Source organism: Ranitomeya imitator, chromosome 1 (assembly GCF_032444005.1).
Source record: "Ranitomeya imitator isolate aRanImi1 chromosome 1, aRanImi1.pri, whole genome shotgun sequence".
NCBI lineage: Eukaryota > Metazoa > Chordata > Amphibia > Anura > Dendrobatidae > Ranitomeya > Ranitomeya imitator.
The window spans coordinates 175284608-175308451 of NC_091282.1; the positions used below are offsets into that span (position 1 = coordinate 175284608).

Here is a 23844-nt window from a genome sequence, read left to right on the forward strand (position 1 = left end):
TAGTGTATCTTTGCAACTGAAAAGAAACACAGGTTGCCTCAAAAATCATGGTGTTTAACTACCATGGAAATCTCTTATTATAAAAGAAAGTTGGGCGGATCATTTGAAATTCATATTTGCCAGCTTTGCCAAATTTTCCCAAAACTGTAATACTGAAAAGCCCCTAATTGACCGGAAAATACGTGTATTTAGAGTGAGCACAGCCTTATTAATGTCCACATGACCTCAACCTATCTGGCTATGTGGAAATGAGTGGTAACCTGTAGTATTCAACGCCGGTATTTGGTTTCTAATGTTGGACTGATTCAAAAAAGTGTGCAAAAAAAATAGAACAATATGTTTTTGCAACATGCACACTGTGTGAGATACAAAGTTGTGTTTTACAGTTTTGGATTAGGGATATTATTCTTTTGACTTGAAATAAAAATGATGTCGTGGTGGTCTCACAATGCAGAAAGCACAGTTTCTGACACAGCCTTGGCTTCAAGCTTTGGGTTTAGTAGCAAGATTAGCACTGAGGGGTTTAATACTGCCCGCCTTTTGCAGAGTGTGAAGAATAAAGAAAAGCTATTGTTAAAGTGCAGTTACCGTAGTGTATCACAGATAAATCATTTCACAGTCACAGAGGGTGACTGAAAGAGGTACAGCACTTCCTTATTCTTCACTTGAATTTTCAAATTAATATTCACAGACAGACTAGCACTCCCATTTTCAGTCTGCTTCAACATAACAGTTGTACAACCCCATCAGATTAGGTCTTATTTTACCACTTTGTGCAATGAGCTGTGCGAAGTGACTCCTATCACTGAAACAGCCTATTATGGATCTCCCTGGCTTGCTTCCATACATTATACTGGCTGTAATAGTCCTCACCGATTGGCTGGGCTAGTTCATGTTATATGATAGCTGCAGGGCATTATGGAGATGCCTGCATAGTCACGTAGTCACACATGATGCCATTAGCTTACTCACTCAGTCTTCAGTAGTATATGAAACAGCGGCAGACCTTTTTTTGTCAATGCTTTCAAATCGATTTGCAGCGTTTTTAAATTTGAAAGGACCCATGAATTTCAGGAAATTAAACTCAAATTTGATCCTCTCTGATCATCTCTATGCTTCACTATTGAAGAACTTTTTTAAAATTGATGAGAATAGATTGTGAGACTTCACCCAAATGGACTTTAAGCATCAGAGTAATAATGTTCTCTGGCCTCCACTCACCTAGTGTCCTTTGACTTAGACCTTTAATGTGGCAGCTACAGCTGGGGAAGTAGTAGATTTTCTCTTCATATTACAAAAAATTATAGTATTATATGAGATGGTACAACATATATTTGTATTTCTTCTGCGTTACAATGATATACAGTAGTACATGGCCAAGAAAATTTGGTCTTAAATAAGCATATAACAAAAGACATACTAAAGGATGTTTAATGTACTGCAGGAGTAATATTTGCATACCACAATCTGCTGTCCATTATTTATAATGCAATGAAAACATGGCTTGAACACAAGAGCCCACCATACCTCTATACTACAGAATTAAAGGGAACCTGTCACCCCGTTTTTTCAGTAGGAGATAAAAATACCGTTAATAGGGCCTGGGCTGTGCTTTACAATAGGGTATTTTTTGTCCCCTGATTCCCTACCTATGCTGCCGAAATACCTTACAAAAGTGTCCTTTTTCGCCTGTCAATCAGGCTGGTCAGGTCAGATGGGCGTGGTCACAGCGCTGTTTCTCCCCCACATCTTGCTTATGTTCCCGTTGGTGGCGTAGTGCTTCTCGCATGCACAAGTGCCGAATGCACTGCGCAGCTGTAGAAAAAGAGCACGCTCGCCGCTATTCAGCGGTTTTTCGGTGGGCGCGGCCATCTTCCTGAGGCCGCGCGTGCGCAGATGGAGTCTCCTGCTTCCCGGGGCTTCAGGAAAATGGCCGCGGTATGCCGCGCATGCTCAGATGGACATCGCGGCGGCCATTTTCCTGAAGCCGAGTTCGAATCTCAGCTTCAGAAAATGGCCGCCGCGATGTCCATCTGCGCACGCGCGGTATCCCGCAGCCATTTTCCTGAAGCCCCGGGAAGCAGGAGACTCCATCTGCGCACGTGCGGCCTCAGGAAGATGGCCGCGCCCACCGAGAAACCGCTGAATAGCGGCGAGCGCGCTCTTTTTTTACAGCTGCGCAGTGCATTCGGCACTTGCGCATGGGAGAAGCACTACGCCACCAACGGGAACATAAGCAAGATGTGGGGGAGAAACAGCGCTGTGACCACGCCCATCTGACCTGACCAGCCTGATTGACAGGCGAAAAAGGACACTTTTGTAAGGTATTTCGGCAGCATAGGTAGGGAATCAGGGGACAAAAAATACCCTATTGTAAAGCACAGCTCAGGCCCTATTTAACGGTATTTTTATCTCCTACTGAAAAAACGGGGTGACAGGTTCCCTTTAAAGAAACTTGGAGCAATTTAAAAATGAAATGGATAAAGAATTGGAAAGCAGAGGAGTTGTTCACAGCCAATAATCAATTGGATCCTGCCATTTCTCTTGGTGCCTTGTTAAAATGTTCACTGTAATGTGCTTGGTCTTGGCTATTCTACAGTTTTTATGAGATTTTAGCAACCTCAATAGCATTACTGTAACCATTGAAAGATGAAAGGATAAGTATCACATGCCATGCCTAAAATTCCCTACATTTTTAGATGTTATGCGTAGCTTTGCTTTAACTATTTGGATATAGACACATGCGACCATCTCATTTACTTTTATGAAATGACACCAATACTTCGTACTTCTAATAATAGCAATTTACTCAGAGTGTTAGGAGTTAGATGCTTAAAGTGCATTTTCTTCGCATAATTTGTACTTCAAGGTTATTCAGAATGTAAATGTTAAGGGCAAAGTACAGTTGTGGCCAAATGTATTGACACCCTGCAATTCTGTCAGATAATACTCAGTTTCTTCCTGAAAATGATTGCAAACACAAATTATTTCTTATTATTATCTTCATTTAATTTGTCTTAAATGAAAAAACACAAAAAGAATTGTCCTAAAGCCAAATTGGATATAATTCCAAACCAAACATAAAAAGGGGGTGGACAAAAAGTATTGGCACTGTTCGAAAAATCATGTGATGCTTCTCCAATTTGTGTAATTAACAGCACCTGTAACTTACCTGTGGCACCTAACAGGTGTTGGCCATAACTAAATCACACTTGCAGCCAGTTGACATGGATTAAAGTTGACTCAACCTCTGTTCTGTGTCCTTGTGTGTACCACATTGAACATGGAGAAAAGAAAGAAGACCAATGAACTGTCTGAGGACTTGAGAAACCAAATTGTGAGGAAGCCTGAGCAATCTCAAGGCTACAAGTCCATCTCCAAAGACTTGAATGTTCCTGTGTCTACCGTACGCAGTGTCATCAAGAAGTTTAAAGCCCATGGCACTGTGGCTAACCTCCCTAGATGTGGACGGAAATGAAAAATTGACAAGAGATTTCAACGCAAGATTGTGTGCCTGTTGGATAAAAAACCTCGACTAAAATTCAAACAAGTTCAAGCTGCCCTGCAGTCCAAGGGTACAACAGTTGAAACCAGTACTATCCGTTGACGTCTGAATGAAAGGGGACTGTATGGTAGGAGACCCAGGAAGACACCATGTCTTACCCCGAGACATAAAAAAGCCAGGCTGGAGTGGAGAGATCTAAAAATGGCAGTTTGGAGAAGGCACCCTACAAATATCAGGGACCTGGAGCAGTTTGCCAAAGAAGAATGGTCTAAAATTCCAGCAGAGCATTGTGAGAAACTCATTGATGGTTACCGGAAGCGGTTGGTCGCAGTTATTTTGGCTAAAGGTTGTGCAACCAAGTATTAGGCTGAGGGTGCCAATACTTTTGTCTGGCCCATTTTTGGAGTTTTGTGTGAAATGATCAACGTTTTGCTTTTTGCTTCATTCTCTTCTGTGTTTTTTAATTTAAGATAAATTAAATGAAGATAATAACACCAAAGAATTTGTGATTGCAATCATTTTCAGGAAGAAACTGAGTATTATCTGACAGAATTGCAGGGGTGTCAATACTTTTGGCCACAAATGTATATATATATATATATATATATATATATATATATATATATATAAATGTATATATTATACACTGTATATATACACACTCACACATACAGTAGAAGTCGGAAGTTTACATACACTATATAAAAAGACACATATGCATGTTTTTCTCAATGTCTGACATGAAATCAGAGTAAACATTTCTCGTTTTAGGTCAATTAGGATTACCATAATTGTTATTAATTGCCAAATGCCAGAATAATGAGAGAGAGACAGAGACTGTTTTATGGCATTTTTATTACTTACTGCACAGTCAAACGTTTACATATATTTCATTAGTATTTGGTACCATTGCCCTTAAACTGAATGACTTGGGTCACACATTTGGGATATCCTTCCACAAGCTTCTCACAATAGTTGGTCAGAATTTGGGCCCTTTCCTCTTGACAAAGCTGGTGCAACTGATCCAGTTTTTTTATGTCGCCTTGCTCACACCTGCTTTTTCAGCTTTGTCCATAAATTTTCAATAGGATTGAGATCAGGGCTTTGTGATGGCCATTCCAAAACATTGACTTTGTTATCCTTAAGACACTTTGTTACCATTTTGGCAGTATGCTTCGGGTCATTGTCCATTTGGAAGACCCATTTCCACCCAAATTTTAATTTCCTGACTGATGTCTTGAGATGTTGCTTCGGTATTGACCAGTAATCTTCTTTTCTCAAGATGTCATCTATTTTGTGAAGTGCACCAGTCCATCCTGCAGCAAAACAACCCCACAACACGATGCTGCCACCCCCATGTTTCACAGTTGGGATGGTATTCTTAGGCTTCCAAGCTTATCTCTTTTTGCTCCAAATGTAACGATGGACATTATGCCCAAAAAGTTCAATTTTAGTTTCATCAGACCATAGGACATGTCCCCAAAAATGAAGGTCTTTGTGCATTTTCAAACATTAATCTGGCTTTTTTATGTTTCTTTTGGAGTAATGGCTTCTTCCTGGCAGAGTGGCCTTTCAGCCCATGATGATATAGTACTTGTTCCACTGTGGATATTGACACAATTTTACCAGCTTCTGCCATCATCTTCACAAGGCCTTTTACTTTTGTCCTTGGGTTGATATGCACATGTCGGACCAAAGCGCATTCATTTCTGTGACATAGAACTCATCTCCTTCCTGAGTGGTATGATGGCTGGTCATTCCCATCTGGTTTGAACTTGCGTATACTTCTTTGTACAGATGAACGAGGCACCTTCAGGTATTTTGAAATTGTACCCAAGGATCAGACAGACTTGTGCAATTCCACAATTCTCTTCCTGATATCTCGGCTGATTTCTTGAGAAGTTCCCATGATGATACGCAAAGAAGAATTAGCTCAAATGTTGCCAAAAAACAGAAGCTTCCAAACACATATCATCATATGGGCAGTGCAGAATTGTTTAACGGCATAGTAATCTTAGTGTATGTAAACTTTTGATTTTGCAGTAAGTAATAAAAATGCCTTAGAACAATCCGTCTCGCTCATTATTCTGGCATTTGGCAAATACAGTATTAATCCCACCTCAATCCCACTATCCAACTCTAGCAGACATGGGAAGATTTCCTGCACTCCAAAGGCCGATATAACGAGATAACCTTCTACCCTATCCTGACCAGATCAAAGCATGCTCAGTTTATTGTTGCTTATGTTCATGTGACTAATGAACAAAATGAAAAATAGGAGTTCAATATTTGGTCTACTGGCCAAGGTGGTGTTAAATTGGCGAGTTTTAAACATTTTTTTTCAATATAGCAATGTAGAAAAATGAAAAAACAATGGTAAAAATGTAAAAGGTATTTTAATGTAAAAATGTTTAAACATTAAATCATTTTTGGATGAGACAGAGAAGAAAAATATATATATTTACAACATAAAAAAGTATGTGCATATCAGATCATTTTCAGATGATAGAGAGAATTGAATCTCCCAAAAATTATTTCAATCAAACTTGACTCTGCCTTAATAAAGTAATTCAGCATTAAAAGTGCCCTGATTACCATGAAGATGTTTATTAGGTCTTTCCAGACTCCAAAATGGAATAAACACTTGAGGCCACAGTCATGTGGGGGCTGATACACTTTAATGATGGAGGTCCCCCTACGTGGCCTCAGCATTGTAAGAATCAAAGACTGACATGAAGGACCAGGGAGCTATGGCATCAGCATGAGAAGTCAAGTAAAAGCATAGGAAAATTAAGTTTATTTTTATTTCAGCCTTTTAATGTCCATCAAAAGCATGAAGCGAAATGGGGTCTATTTAGCCTCCATTTTGCTTAATTCATGTGAATCGAACTCCAAAAATGTCAGGTTTGACAAAATCGCTAATTTTTGTAATATATGTAACAAATTCAATTTGATAAGAATTGATTTGCTCATCTCTCTTGATTCTACATTACCTTCTATATAAAAGATACATTAAAATTAGCAGAGATGGTTTGTACATGGTAATTATTCAGAGCTGTATAACTCTTTTGAATCGTGGTTGCTATAGGGGAAATTGGTGTTAAACTGATCTTTAAAAATTGCACCAGGATTATAAAATAAAGGACATGGTATCAAATTACAGGACTAAAATCTAATAACTGATAGAAATATTTACAAGGCAAATTATTCTAAAAGTAAAAATTAAATCAGCTTTATAGGTGACTTTTTTGCATTATTTGATCCTATTGTTTTACTTTTTGAGGTGCTACAGGCAACACTTTATTCTGCTTTACAGTAACAATTTACAGCAATTTAAGATGGAGATTTCATAAAGATGAACTGAAAACCTTAAAGGGAATCCGTCACCATGAAAATTCACTCCAATCTTCAGACACTATGCTATAGAGCAGGCGGAGCTGAGCTGAGTGATATATAGTTTTATCAGAAAAGATTCAGTATAACCTATGTTTTAATCCTTTATGCCTCTCCCATTTCAGGGATTCTCGGTCCAGTGGGCGGTCCTATCAATGACTGACAGCTATCTATTGGTAGGACCGCCCACTGGACTGAAGATACCAGAAAGAGCAGAGGTTTGAATGATTAAAACACAAGGTTATACTGAATCTTTTCTCACTAAACTATATATGAGACCCGTGGAAGCGCTCGGTATTAGCGCGAAACGGCCGTCGTCGTCTTGCCTGTCGCACTCCCTCTCTCTCTCCCTCCCTTGAACCGCGAAGATGTTTTGCTATATGCTCCAATAAAGGACGTTTGAATTGCCACTGATTGGTGAGTGCTATTGCATTTTTTCTCCTTTTTTATTTATATGGACACTTTGTTTCACGCAAGCACCGCCTTTCATCTGACCGGACTACCTTTTGTTGGGAAACTCTCCACATCGAGTTATTAATCTCTGGAAAGTCGAGCTGTGCCGCTTACTTTTTTTCTTTTCTTGGTTTAAACTATATATTAGCCCGCTCATCTCCCCCTGCTCTATAACAGGGTGCCTGCACATTGGACTGCATTTTCATGGTGACAGGTTCCCTTTAACAACAATAAAACATTTAAAGTATTTTTTATTAGGGTTTCTAGTCTTGTTTTTCATATATTTATCAGGTTTATTTTTGGGGGATTTTGTGTTCTGTAAACTTTCAACAATTTTCAGCATTCTGTCTGAATGTTTGTATTAAATATTGATCTCTTCCCACCGATCGGCTCCTGCTGCTCACTGTGGTGCTTGTTAACACAGGCGGTGGCATTGATGGTCAGGTTAAAAATGCAGAATTGGTTGCAAAGAGGAAGTTCAAACCAGTAAATGTAATCACAGAAATTGTCAGGAGTAATGTTACTGGAAATATAGTGAACACTCGGATTATAAATTTGGCAGACATGGGAGAAACAAATTCAGCAAATGAATGTAATCATATTCTTTGTAAACATATATAACTAGATAAAATATGACGTTTCTATGAGAATAGAGCCAAAGGATTAAAAATCATATTATAATCAGATGCTATTATATATATATATATATATATATATATATATATATACATACCTAAACCCAAATAGTCAAAGGTGAGTATCATTAGTCAATGACTGTAAGTCATTACGTCTGGATGATTAACCCAAAAATACAGTATTCATCATTTTGTAGCTGCAGTTAACTTTGGAGCCAAATCATATGATTACAGGATGTACATCCAACAAATACAGCCCTGCCAAGTTAAATAATTGAGGAAATGAGTGAGGAAAGTTATTTACTATAGCGCTGATAGGTAAACAATGGGATTTAGGCTGGACGCTCTGGTAGTCCCTGCCCCTATGGTAGTCAAGCCAAACTCGAAAACATCCGATCTCAGCTGCCAGAATGTTCATTAGATTTATAAAACATAATACAGGACTGCTATTTACAACTAAAATTAGACATTTTTTTTTCTACTTCTTTATGATTTTATGGAACGTTCTTACAAATCTCGTCATTTATAGCAAAAAATAAAAAAATACTGGAAAGCTAGAAAAAAAATGACGATTTGTAAAAAAAAAAAGATCTTTAACCCCCTCATGACCCTGGGATTTTTCGTTTTTCCGTGTTCGTTTTTCACTCCCCTCCTTCCCAGAGCCATAACTTTTTTATTTTTCCGTCAATATGGCCAAGCGAGGGCTTATTTTTTGCGGGATGAGTTGTACTTTTGAACGACATCATTGGTTTTAGCATGTCGTGTACTAGAAAATGGGAAAAAATTTCCAAGTGCGGTGAAATTGCAAAAAAAGTGCAGTCCCACACTTGTTTTTTGTTTGGCTTTTTTGCTAGGTTCACTAAATGCTAAAACTGACCTGCCACTATGATTCTACAGGTCAGTATGAGTTCATAGACACCTAACATGACTAGGCTATTTTTTACGTAAGTGGTGAAAAAAAATTCCAAACTTTGCTAAAAAAAAAAAAATTGCGCCATTTTCCGATACTTGTAGCGTCTCCATTTTTCATGATCTGGGGTCGGTTGAGGGCTTATTTTTTGCGTGCCGAGATGATGTTTTTAATGATAGCATTTTGGTGCAGATACGTTCTTTTGATCGCCCGTTATTGCATTTTAATGCAATGTCGCAGCGACCAAAAAAACGTAATTCTGGTGTTTCGAATTTTTTTCTCGCTACGCCGTTTAGCGATCAGGTTAATGCTTTTTTTTAATTGATAGATTGGGCGATTCTGTACGCGGTGATACCAAATATGTGTAGATATGATTTTTTTTAATTGAATTATTTTGATTGGGGCGAAAGGGGGGTGATTTAAACTTTTATATTTTTTTATTTTTTTCACATTTTTTTATTTTTTTTACTTTTGCCATGCTTCAATAGCCTCCATGGGAGGCTAGAAGCAGGCACAGCACGATCGCCTCTGCTACATAGCAGCGATCTGCTGTTCACTGCTATGTAGCAGAAAATCAGGTGTGCTGTGAGCGCCGACCACAGGGTGCCGCTCACAGCTACCGACGATCAGTAACCATAGAGGTCTCAAGGACCTCTATGGTTACAATGGAGAAGCATCGCCGACCTCCGATCATGTGACGGGGGTTGGCGGTGCCGTCATTTCCGGCCGCCCGGCCGGATGCTGTAGTTAAATGCCGCTGTCTGCGTTTGACAGCGGCATTTAACTAGTTAATAGGTGCGGGCAGATCGCGATTTTGCCCTCGCCTATTATGGGCACATGTCAGCTGTTCAAACCAGCTGACATGTCCCGGCTTTGATGCGGGCTCACCGTGACCATGGTGGCCATTTTGAAGTCAGCCATTTTGGATCCAACTTTATAAATGGCCCACCCAGGTGTATCCAAATAAATGGCCCACCCTGTACAATCATTACTCAGGGTTCTTACCACTGTATTTCTAGTCCTATGTTTCAGTGCAGCAGTGAGTAAAGGGAATTGATTAGTTTAAAGAGGTGGTTCACTAATTTAATGTTGATAATGTATCCTTAGGATAAGTCATCAATGTCTGATTGTTGGGCGTGCAGCACCCCGCACCCTCACCTATCAGTTAATCTCCATGTCTGCGGTGTCCGAAACTGCTCAATTTCGGAGCTACACAGCACAGCTCCATAGACAGAATAGTAGCCATGGCCGGGTACTTTACATCTGCCCCCTATTGATTTGATTAGGGGGTGGATCTGCAATTTCCAACGGTGGCAACAATAGAATTGACGGCGCTGCACTGTGCAGCCCCGTAACTGAGCAGTTCTGCTGCCGACATCGGGAACAGCTGATCAGCGGGGTTGCCGGGTGTCGCAACCCGAATGATCAGACATTGATGACCTATCCTTTTCTATCAATATAGTTGTATGAGGGCTTGTTTTTTTGCTGGACAAGTTGTAATTTTGAACAAAACCATTTATTTTACTATATAGTCTACTGGAAAACAGGAAAAAAATTCCAAGAGTGATGAAATTGCAAAAAAGTGTAATCCACAATTTTTGGGTGGTTTTAATTAACCGTGTTCACTAAATGCTAAAATTCACCTGCTAATGTGATCCTCCAGGTCAATACAAGTATGCAGATATCAAAGATGAATAATTCTTTTTTATTTAATTGGTAAAAAAAAAATCTAAAATTTGTAAGAAAAAAAAAATAGCGCCATATCCTGAGACCCATAGCATCTCCATTTTTCTGATCTGGGGCTGTGTGATGGCTTATTTTTCGCGCAATGATTTGATGCCTAAAGTTTGCGCAAATTAAATGCCGCTGTTAGAGATTGACAGCACATGACAGCTGATCAGATTACCAGTCATGTGCAGGGGAAGATGAAGGCTCAGCGCAGGAGCCCACATCAAATGCAGGGAGACGACCTTGGATCTACCTATACTGTACATCCAAGGTCATAAAGGGGTTATAGTAGTGGAAACCTATTTCAGGCTATGTGCCCCCAATCCAGAAGTAGCAGAGTTTTGGACATAGCGTATGTTCGCTGCTTCCAAAGCACTGCCTTCTATTGAACGCAGGTAAATCCGCCTGTGTTCACTGAACCGTGTGGATTTACCACATTCAATAAATTCTATTGAATAACTTTCTGTTGTGGAGACTCGCATCTTCACAAGAGAAATTGACATGCTGCGGTCCTGAAAAACGAGCCGCATGCCAGGGTCCATGGGTGATTCACAGGTGCACATGCACAGAGAGTTGACATGGAATTGCATAAATACTCAGCATCAAACCTGCAGCAATTCCTGATCGTGGGCACATACCCTAAGGCCGGGGTCACACTTGCGAGTGCAATGCGAGAAACTTGCACGAGTCTCTAGCATCAATACCGGGGAGAGCTGGACTACATGCTGAAGCTGGATGAGTATATCAATAGCCATGTTGAAATCTGAAGGCATACTCACCAACGTATTTGTGTATACCAGTCCAAAGCATATGTGCAGCATACTGATGGTATCATTTTATGTGTAGTGGAGTGGATATTAATTGCTCCAAGGCTGCCTTTATCTATCTCCTCTCTCACATGTTCCTTATTGTTTTTATGGCACGGTTTGGGGTCTAGTTAACCCTTAGGTATAGGAGTGTTTATGTATAGTCGTTAGTGGTTCCTTTAGACGTACTATTGGGTAGTGGGACCCTGGACTATTTAGGGTTCAACAGGGACCGTAGGGCCAGCCGCCGTGGAGTGGGGGTGCCACAACGTTTCCCCTAGGGCGCCAACCCCCGCAGGTAGGCAGGTACCAGTTCAGTTATTACTGTAGGGTTACTAGTTCTTCCAACCAGTATTTTCACGGTGTGTTTTTTGTGATGTTTTGGGAAGACCACAGGTTGGTGGTTTTCTAATATTCTAGGCATTGTAAGACATATGAAATAGAAAAAAAACATTACTTCCACTACATATAATGGAGTATGTTGCTGTCAGAAGTAGCCTGGAAAATTCCTTACAAATTGCGAGACGCTTTTATCTGTACGTCACACAGATGTGACATTTTTCCGACATATAGGATGTCCAGAAACCATTTTCAACATATTCTCAGAGGGAATCCTATAATCATAGCAATAAAGATTCTCCTGATTACCTTAAAATCAAATACCGGGAGGTAAGAAGAGCCACATAATAATACATGTGTTCCTCATAGTTTCTATGATTGACGATCATTACAAGAGAATGCACAGATGGGCGCAGAATACTATGGCATTCTGGCAGCACTATATTTTGCTCACAAGTGCATACATTTATATTTAGAACGCAGCCGTGACTGATGACAGAGTCATTTGCTTCTGTGTGTTGTTTACGGAATTCTCTAGAATGTAAAGAAAGTCTGCGTATTCTTATGTGTAAAGAAAGCTGTTTACTTCTACGTGCCACATTTCCCGTGACATCTTTACTATTTTCTTAAAAGCAAGAATACAAAGTGTTGTGTGTCTTACATTTGTGTACTCTAACTATAAAGTGATGGTGTAAAAATATTACATTATTTAATAATGTAATCATTGAAGTGGATATATAATGGAGGATCTGTCATACTTCCACCATCAATCAGTCTTTCAATTCTATCTAGGGCAGTAGTTTGGGGGAGCCGTCATTGCATGTCCCCTGAGATGAGATGGGCCACCAGCCCGGTCAGACAGTGGTTTTCATCCAGCCAAGTTTTACTCTCACACCAATTTGCACAGAGACCGCTGCCCGACACATAGTGAATTTCTTCAGCGGCAGCCACCTTACACACGCAACGGAAAGCGTGTGTGCTGGCCTAGCTTCCACTCTTATGATTCATGCTAAGCTGGTGATTTTTGGCAATGGAACTGGAGGAAGTGGAGCACTTACAAGTAGTAAGTAGAGCTAGATTCTAATTAAATCCTTCAGAATGAAGCACTTGTCCACCAAGTCTTAGTACAGCAAACATTGCTGCCTACTGAGCCATGGTGACAACTCCTCTATGTGAATTCTACCTAGCATGCCACCCCCATTTGATGGTTGTTGCCTCTTCACTCTTCTTGGACCTGGTAGACCATGTTGTGGACCACATAGCCTACCTGCCTGTCCCTGGCCTGCCTAAAGCAGCCTACTATGTTATTTGATCTAAAAAAAATGTAAAAAGTAACACCACATTTGTCACACATGATATACCAATATTTTAACTATTTATGACTCTTTTGCCAAATAAAATGCTGCGACTTATCGTAGATTTTACAAGAAAATAACATTCCCATTGGCGGGACTAAAATTAGTCTCTGTTCCAGGTTGAGGAGAACCTAGTATCTTTACATCTGACTTTCATTTATTTATTTCTATTAGATTGCAAAATATAACACACAAAGCAAAATATTTGGGGGAATTCATACATTATCCACTAAAAATTAGTTAGAAGAATATGACTTAATTCAAGTGGTTTACAAACTATACTTGGACAACAGCCAGCTAGGGATTTTTTTTTAGCATCGTCAAATGTGTCTGACACAATTTTGTACAATTATAAAATGCAATGTAAAGGAGATCCTATTGGGAAGAGTAACAAAGGTTTTTTTTTTACAATTTCTTTTTGTTTGCTTTTTTTAGATATGATAGGAACAACTGGTAAAACATGTTTTCTTCCTGTTCAGAAATCCCCTTCATACTCTGACTTTGACAAGACCTTCTGTTTTTAAAAGGGCTGTCCAGACATTTAGATATGAGTTGGCTATAATTGGTCATGGATATTTTTAAGATTGCATGTTATTACCAAGGAAACTGATTTGCTAGTGCTGCATTGAATGTTCAAACTTTAACAACATTTCACAGCATAAATCTATAATAAAGTTTAAAAACTATATATATTTTTTTTTTCTCAAGATTTAATACATGCTTATAATGCCAATAATGCAATCCTGGTGTTTACCCTTGGAAAAACAGTCCAACAATGGGAAGGTGATTGACAGCAACTCTCCCACAATGCATCTCCCTCTTCTCTTCTTAAAAGAAACTAGGATTTTAGTTTAATACAGAACTTAGTTAAAGGCCGGGGTCACACTTGCGAGTGTGATGCAAGAAACTCGTGCGAGTCTCTCACGTCAATACCCGGCACTGCCGCTAGCACTAAGACCGGAACATGTGGCTGCATGTATTTCTATGCAACTGCACACTCCGGTCCGAGTGCCGGCGGTAGTAGCGGGTATTGACGTGAGAGACTCGCACGAGTTTCTTGCATCACACTCGCAACCCACAATTCTGGCAGTTTTCATTGTAGTTTTTGATGATGATTTTTAAGTCAGAGCCAGGAATTGATACAAAGGAGTGTAAAAACATCATATTTATTTATATATAGTTTTGTGGTACGTTTCCTTCCATTTGATTTACTCTTGGCTTTGGCTCATAAAAAACAAAAATGTACATAATTCTGTCATGAAAACCCCCCCACAAAACATAACCTTTTGCATGGAAGGCCAATATGTAGGTGTTAACTGTGCAATTTTTGAAATTGCTGTTTAAAGCTTGAGATCTCATCGTTCGGCAAGATAGCACCTATTGAAATCAATCGATGTCTGCTAATCTTAGGTCAGCCATATGTGTTGTAAACAGGTTGTCCAATCAGTTTTGCAAAAAAAAAGTAAAAAACAAAGCAAGATTTTCCTCCACTGATCTACAAGCACTCTATTTCCTGATTTTCTTGGGTCCCTTCTGGTTTCAAATTTCTTTTGCCTAAGCGGAAATACCGGAACAGATGGCTGGCACTTCCCCCTCACCCCTTGGGGTGCCAGCCATCTGTACCTGTGCTCCTGTCCCTGACTAAGGTATATACCATGCTTGTATATTTATATGCTCCTCACCTATCTGGTTCTTATAATTGCTATAGTTTCTTGTTTTAATTGTACCCTCTTATAATTTACAGCTTATATCATTATATTATTGGATTATATACAGAGGGTTTTCCTCAGCATAGACACTTTCTATAACAAATTAAGGCATAATTACTCTTGATCCATACTAATAAAGCTGTGCTCAAAGGTTTACATACCCCGGCAGAAAATTTTGCTTTCTTGGCCTTTTTTCAGAGAATATGAATGATAACACCAAAACTTTTTCTCCTCTCATGGTTAGTGGTTGGGTGAAGCCATTTATTGTCAAACTACTGGGTTTTCTCTTTTTAAATCATAATGATAACCCAAAGCATCCAAATGACCCTGATCAAAAGTTCACATACCCTGTTGATTTTGGCCTGCTAACATGCACAGAAGTTAACACAAATGGGTTTGAATGGCTATGAAAAGTAACATCCTCACCTGCATAAAAGCTGAGTGAGTTTCTGGGATCCAGAAAGACTCTTGCATCTTTCATCCAGCCATTGATGTTTCTGGATTGTGAGTCATGGGGAAAGCAAAATAATTGTCAAAGGATCTACGGGAAAAGGTAGTTGAACTGTATAAAACAGGAAAGGGATACAAAAAGATATCCAAGGAATTGATAATGCTAGTCAGCAGCATTCAAACTATGATTAACAAATGAAAAACCAGTGGCTCTGTAAAAACAAAACCACGGTCAGGTAGAACAACAAAAATGTCATCCACAACTGTCAGGAAAATTGTTCGGTACGTAAAGAAAAACCATGAAATAACATCAGCTGAAATAGAGGACTTTCTGAAAACTGACGGTGTGGCTGTTTCAAGATGAACAGTAAGGAGGCACTTGAAGAAAAATGGGCTGCATGGTCGAGTCACCAGAAGAAAGCCATTACTGCGCAAATGCCACAAAGTATCTTGCCTACAATATGCAAAACAACAGAGAGACAAGCCTCAAAACGTCTGGAACAAGGTAAATTGGAGTGAAGAGACCAAAATTATACTTTTTCGCCACAACCATAAATGTTACATTTGATGAGAGGTCAACAAGGCCTATAATGAAAGGAACACCACTCCTACTGTAAAGCACGTAGGTGGATCGCTGATGTTTTGGGGATGCGTGAGCTACAAAGGCACAGGAAACTTGCTCAAGGTTCAAGGAAAGATGAATGCAGAACGTTATCAGCAAATATTGGTGGCAAATTTGCACTCATCAGCCTGGAAGCTGCGCATGGGACGTACTTGGGCATTCTAACATGACAAAGATCCAAAACACAAGGCCAAGTCGACCTCTCATTGGCTACAGCAGAGCAAAGTGAAGGTTCTGGAGTCGCCATCTCAGTCTCCTGACCTCAATATCATTGAGCCACTCTGGGGAAATCTCAAGCGTGCAGTTCATGCTAGACAGCCAAGAAATTTACAGAACTGGTGGCTTTTTGCCAAGAAGAATGGGCAGCTTTACTATCTGAGAAAATAAAGAACCTCATCCACAACTAGTACAAAAGACTTAAAGCGGTCATTGATATTAGAGGGCCAATACACGGTAGTAAGAAATGGGTTATGTGAACTTTTGATCAGGGTCATTTGGATGTTTTGGGTTGTCATTATGATGTAAAAAGAGAAAACACAGTAGTTTGACAATAAATGGCTTCACACAAGCACTAATGAATGGAGAAAAAGTTTTGGTGTTATCATTCATATTCTCTGAAAAAAGGCCAAGAAAGCAAAAATTCTGCCGGGGTATGTGAACTTTTGATCACAACTCTATATGAGAAGTCATTATGATTTTGATTTAAGTACAGGGTATTTGTTATTCCTTACATTTTGAGCACATTCTTTATATATTATTTATGGTAAACACTTCCCCTTTTGGGCACTCTGCTTTTTTATTAGTTTTTTATATGAATGATTTTATTGATATGTTAAATAAAAATTTATTTTATATTTCACCTTCTGGTTCTCTTCATCGGCTATAGTTATGTAAGACCAAATTTATGCTCATATGTTATGGTATGACATGCCAGCTTTTCTATAAACGGACAATATTTGGTGAGTTAATTTACATAAAGATCATGCTGAGAGCATTCTCTGAGCTTTGCTAAATGCTGCATCTAAGAAATTTGATTGTGTGCCAACTGCTGCACCCAGTAGACTAAGTGATACATCGTTGGAATCAATGTCTCTAGTCCTACATTTTGGCGCTTTCAGATGAGGTACTAAAACCTGGTGATAGATTCCTTTTAATAGGAAATTATACATAGGGTTTCTTCAAGAGGCAAACACTTACACAACTAGTCTTAGTTCCGAAAGAAAGGTATTCAGATCTGAGCCTGAAGTGTGTTTATTTGGGCTTGGTTTTGATGTTATTAAACCCAAACAACTGTAATTTTTAGAATCACAACCTATTGACCTTACTGAAGGAATTCTACAGTATATTATGCTAAAGAATTGTATTAAATTAATGGAAAAAACATGTCAAACAAAATACACAGAATTTTCCTACCATGAAACATTGATGGTTATAAACAAGTAAACAATGATGGAGTTTTACATTAAAATGTATTTTATTATGTCTCTATTCTGATTCTGAATGATAATCTGAAGAGTGGGCACTGCCACCAAATTATAAGTTTGAGCCAGAAAGTGTTATGTTGCTAGATTGTTTAGTCATAATAATCAATACAGAACACTGACACAAACAAAGACAAGAACAGATTTCGAGATTACAAAGAGGGGTGTGAGAGGGGTGGATTTAGTCATGCGGTATTGTGGATCAATACAACGACACGTCATCTATTCATTATACACATAAGAAGAACAAAACACTGATTAGAAGACTTGCCATCTACATACATCAAACGGAGGGATTCTATGTATCGGCATGCACAAAGACATACTAAGACGGAGCTTGTGGTTGGCCCATAACAATAGCATGTTTACCAACATCAGCATAAACAAGACATTAAGGAAATACAATCATGTCTTTCATGCATTTCATAGCACTCAAAGAAATGAGGTTTACCATGACAGCAATAGCACCGATATCATGCAAGACATGCAAGGCCAGAAATAAGAAAGACCAAAGGGAAGGATAAATTGGTTAAAAGATATTCTCTAAGCATACTAACCTGCTGGTTCTAATGAATTTTCTACTTTGTCGTTAACATCGAAAACACGGTCATGAACACCTATAGTTTTCAAACAGCTGTCTATAATAAAAATAGAGATAACAGCCAAATACGTTAGTGAGATCGTTTAAACTCCATCACTTTTGTTTATCTCTTTTTATTTTTGTTTGTTTGTTTTTTCTTTTTCTTTTTTGTTTTAAATACAGTTTTTTTTTATTCTGTTACTTTGATCTACAGGGCATCTCTTCAAATGCCAAATTTAGCTTTTCTTTGTATAAACTAGACATAGACAACATTTGAGAAACAACAAGTTAGCAAGTGGCCTGCATTTATTAATGCTCAGTGATGAATGATTAGAAATTATAATGCAAAAGGAATCACAGATGTTGAGGTATCACAAGAGGCTTTACAATAAAAACTTGAAGGCTTTTCCTTGTAGCACACATTATAACATGCATTTGTGGCCACCCATTAAAGCAGATGAAACGCACTTACTTTGTGGCCGTACGTAGACTTTGAGTTTTAAGCAGGATCTTCTTCCATTGTCTGGGATTGCTGAAGCTGAAGAGCAAAGAGAATAAAGTGTTTCAGTAATATTTCAAGATCAGATTCTAATAAATAGATTTCACTCTGCTCTCACTGTATGTATCGTTTATAGAAGTGTATTTACCTATTCAGCCACTTACACAGTGGACCATGGTCACCTCTAGACAAATTACACTGCTCTACAGCCAAATTTGTGCATAGATGAAAACAGTTGAACTTAAAAAGGCCGTCCACTACTTCAAAAAAGGTTGACCTATCCATAGGATAGGTCATCAATGATAATCGGTGGGGTCCGACACCTAGCACCCCTGCCCATCACCTGCTATCAACGTCGATAGAGTCCGCCACCGTACGAAAATACTGGCCATCTTTTAACAGTGGCCGAGTCTTGGGACTATACATCTGCCTCATATTCAAATCAATAGGAGGTGGATGTGTAATACCATGCGACGACCAATATCAAAAGTTGGACAGCTTCGCAATTGAGTATTTCCATCCGGTAGCTGCCACAGGCGACACCAATTACAACTGGTTGGCCGGGAACCCGGGTGTTGGACCCTGACCAATCAGACATTGATGACCTATCTTAAGGGAAGGTCAACAATGATAAAGTAGTGGACAGCCTCCAAGTAATGGTGTGGTGCTGAACACAAATACGATCCTTAAACTTGCTGATTGGCTCAAATTTCCAAGGTCCAAATGAAGTTCTAATTACTTATTACACCTTCATGCAAGCTTATAAAGAAAATTGCATATTTATTATTTAATCATCGTTATTGCATTGTTAGTAGCTAGTCTATTAGTCTTTTTAGTCTACTGATCATTCAGTATTCTATCATCTTAGGGTGACCAATCGAAAACTGCCAACTCCGCTCCGATGACATAATCCTAATTACAGTTACATCACCTACTTTAAAATTGCGCTCTGTGTAAGGTATACAGTTTTAGGATTTCTTATCTTCATTTCTTAGCATATTGACATGACTCTTTATGTTCAGATATGTCATTCTTGCAGCAACAAAGCGGATAGTTTTTACTACATATGCAGAGGGGTGCGCACACTACAGTGACCAGACGGACCTTAAAGGGAACCTGTCACCCCGTTTTTTCAGATTGAGATATAAATACTGTTAAATAGGGCCTGCGCTGTGCGTTACTATAGTGTATGTAGTGTACCCTGATTCCCCACCTATGCTGAGAAATACATTACCAAAGTCGCCGTTTTCGCCTGTCAATCAGGCTGGTCAGGTCGGGTGGGCGTGGTGACATCGCTCTTTTCTTCCCCAGCTTTCCGTTGGTGGTGTAGTGGTGTGCGCATGTCGCAGTGACAAATCCACTGCGTGCACGTGAAGAAGCAGCGCGCGATCTGCGCTATTACCCCCTGTCATCGGTGGGGGCGGCCATCTTCCTGGGGCCGCGCGTGCGCAGATGGAGTGCTCTGCTGCACGAGGCTTCAGGAAAATGGCCGCGGGATGCCGCGCGTGCGCAGAAGAGATCGCGGCGGCCATTTTCCCAAAGCCGAGTTTGCATCTCGGCTTTGGGAAAATGGCCGCCGCGATCTCTTCTGCTCACGTGCGGCATCCCGCGGCCATTTTCCTGAAGCCCCGTGCAGCAGAGCACTCCATCTGCGCACGCGCGGCCCCAGGAAGATGGCCGCCCCCACCGATGACAGGGGGTAATAGCGCAGATCGCGCGCTGCTTCTTCACGTGCGCGCAGTGGATTCGTCACTGCGACATGCGCACACCACTACGCCACCAACGGAAAGCTGGGGAAGAAAAGAGCGATGTCACCACGCCCACCCGACCTGACCAGCCTGATTGACAGGCGAAAATGGCGACTTTGGTAATGTATTTCTCAGCATAGGTGGGGAATCAGGGTACACTACATACACTATAGTAACGCACAGCGCAGGCCCTATTTAACAGTATTTATATCTCAATCTGAAAAAATGGGGTGACAGGTTCCCTTTAAAGGTATAGACCTCCTATTACCTCACTACCTTTGATACACTTATATTTGTATCTTCGCACTCTGCACTTTATTTCCTTTTGAAGTTTTACTATCATGTGGGACTTAAAGGCATAGCCCCCTGTTTTATTTATTGTTTTGCTTGCCTCTTTGCACTTTTACTCCTATATGGAGACTATCAATTTATGATTGCATTTTTATGTGACACTTTTTGCATTTTTGGCACTTTTTTATTATCCTTACACACTTTTTTTGTTCCTTATTATAAAATGAACTGTTGTTCTAGCAGGAGGTATTACTTTGAGGTCTAGTAGTCACCTTTGGTCTTATATTTTTTTATTTTAAGTCTGGTATAATCATTACCTGTTATGTTGTGTGCACACTTTTAATGTATCATTTCTATTACTATTTGCTATTTGTATTAATAAAGACATTTTAATTATTATTCCCCTTGCCTGGGATTTTTATGGTCCTCCATGGTGCTGGCTCTTTTTACATATGCGGAGTAATAGGTTCCCTTCTAGACCAAGTACATCTCACCAAAGTATTCCACCAAACATTCATTCATATTATTAAAGAGCAGATTCTTTTCATCTAGCCTTAGACAACTACTTGAGTAAGAGATATTCGTACACATACTGTAGACTCCATACACATTAAACTATTTCTCATGGAATCCACTTAGTCCGGCCGATGATCTAATGTGTACGGAGATCGGACAAGTTTGATTACAGCTTCCTTTATTTTTGCAGCCAGGTATATGGGAGCGCCTTGTTAATGCTTTGCCGAGGCATGCATGTATATGGCAGTACTTATTTTACGCATTTTTATAGTGCCATTAATTATTCCACAGCCCTTTACAGACATTATCGTACTATTCTCTTAAGGGCTCACAATCTAAATTCCCTATCAGCAAGTCTTTGGCATGTGGGATGAAAGCGGAGTACCCGGAGGAAACAAACGCAAACATGTATCTAAATTATGTGGTCACCTTAGGCTAGGTTCACACTTGCGTCGTGCAGTCCGTTCAACAAATCCGTTAAACGGACTGCACTAACGCAAGTGCCAACTTTGGCACTGCGCTAGTGCAGATGGAGCATCTGCTAGCTCCATCTGCGCTAGCAGTGCGGTAGGAGTGACGGACCCGGAAACGCTGCAGCCCACATCTCGGGTCCGTCACTCAATGACGGCAATTGTGGGCGTGCGCTAGCGATGCATTCGCCATTGCAAGTAATGGCGGCATTATCGGACTGCGCTACACTGCAAATTAATTCAAGATTAATCTAATCTAATTCAACAGGAATTTTAAATAAAAAGTTCAGATTCACCAGAATTTATTTTTTGTGTCATGTGCTTTGGGTGAATCGAGAAAAATTTAGGTTGAGAGACCACCATTTTTTTGTGTTACAAGGGTTGTGCAGAGGTTATAAAGTAATCTTATACTTCACGGTCTCCTCATGTCTCCCTTATCTGTCCTGCCACCACCAATGAGCCATTTGACTCTTCCATCTTCTATTTTCTATCTTCTTTCTGCTATCTGTCTTCTGGCCTGGTCTTCTCTCCAGCAGACCTCGCACCATCATGTAGTGTGCCATTCACATCAATGACGTGCATAGTACCCAACCTGAACTCAGGCGACACCTCGTATATAATTTAAGATGACAAGTAGTGTAGTGAATGGAAGATTTGGCCAGAAATGAAAATAGAAGAAAAAAGATAGAAGATAACAAGATTGAAAAACTGGCAGTGGCGGGATAGGTGGGTGAAGAGCCAAGGAAAGGAAAGTACAAGATTTTTTGACCCCTTCAGGGGTAATTCAATTTGCATTCCATTAATTTTATGCAAATACTATTTCCCCCTGTAATTTTGGGAGATTTTCTTAACTCAAAGTAATATTATCAAACCATATCAAAGGATTTCTATAAGGAATTTGTTTAATAGCTGTTCTAAATAAAATAAGATTATTACAATCACTTTGTTTCCTCATAGATCCTAGTAGCGTTGTGTTCTGATGTATCAGCTTTATATCTAGAAGTGTCTTTAGAAGTGAGATGAGCAAACGAATTACTTGGCACAAAATAATAATCAACACATCCCGTGTGTCAATTCATTTCACAAGCAGCTTTCTTCAGTTGGACATAAAAAATAACTTACTCTACAGGAAAACAAGTGACTGGGACAAGCATAATCTACATGATGAGTCAAACATGCTGTAGTCCCCACATAATTCTATCATATAAAACTTTGTACGTAAGGTTCATATCTTCCTCCATCAAAATTCTATAAATGCTCAAGCTGGAGAGTAGCTAGGAGGCAGGTGGACATCTGCTATGAAAGCTAGGTGGCAGGGGGCAAAAACAAGCCACATTTCTTTGACAAGGGTATTTAGATACAGGGTTAAGGCAGAAAAGTAAATTTTCTCCCTGGGTAAAGAAAATCCTTTCTATTACCTAGAGTTAATTGTAACATACTCCGATAATCAAGAATTTTATAAATGCAATTAGAATTTTAGGCATGTGAAAGAGCAGTTAGCTCGTTTAGATTATAGTTAAATATTCAAAGCAGTTTTCATTAGATTTCTCTTTATTACCCATTGACAATTGTTTCCTGGGTTGAGAGAAAGAGCCTGATAATAACTTAGATTTTCTCTATAAAATCACATACATTTTTAAAGCAGTTTCTAGTTTAAGAACCGTCAGAAGGTATCATCAGGAGAATTCATGGGAGAGTGTAGGGACTAAATAAAAAAACATTCTCCAGGAATTTGCGAAATGACAACCAGCTTCTGGCCGTGATCATCCTCAGGGCTCAATAGATTTTCTGAGTTTGTTATAGCTAGGAATGCCCAACCATGAACACTCAATTGGGGGACATTTTCTGAATGGCTACGGATGCAATTGCGAAATAAATTGGCATATTTTTATCTGCAAGCCATACTTGCTCAAAAAATGTGTGACTTTTTGCAATTTTAAGTCACATGTACTACTTGAAAAAAAATGGATGGTGCCTTGCAGGAGGTGACAGGACCTGTTGTATTTATTATAATTTATTTAAGAAGATGGCATAAATTATAATGGAAATCTATGATAGTCTATTGACTAATTTGGGCAATAACACAATATCAAGATGCATTGCTGTAATTTAGAAACGTTAGGACCAAAGTGAGTTCAATGTTTTTTCACTTTCCATCGTTGAAAGGCATTGTGGAAATAAAAACCATTCAGCTTATCTTGGTCCTAAGAATTCTTCATTACAGCAGAGGAACCTAATATCGTGTTATAGTCCAAATTGGTCAACTATCTTGGAGATCATATCCCAGCCACGAGGTAGCACCAGCTGATTTTTTCAAGTGCCTGCACACAATCTGTTCTGGTGAGCACCTTCCT

The 23844-nt window shown here is 39.4% G+C and overlaps 1 protein-coding gene across 2 annotated transcripts in view; it reads right to left on the reverse strand.

Moving 5' to 3' along the window:
- Positions 1-23844, reverse strand: part of EFNA5 (ephrin A5) — a 583129-nt gene that overhangs the window by 30318 nt on the left and 528967 nt on the right. The window contains exons 3-4 of one of the 2 annotated variants that reach the window (XM_069752525.1): positions 18439-18504; positions 17944-18024 (exon numbers count right to left, since the gene is read on the reverse strand). In XM_069752525.1, the coding sequence (XP_069608626.1) occupies positions 17944-18024; positions 18439-18504 (147 nt within the window). The remainder of the gene's footprint in view (positions 1-17943; positions 18025-18438; positions 18505-23844) is intronic. The other variant, XM_069752533.1, reaches the window with a different exon arrangement.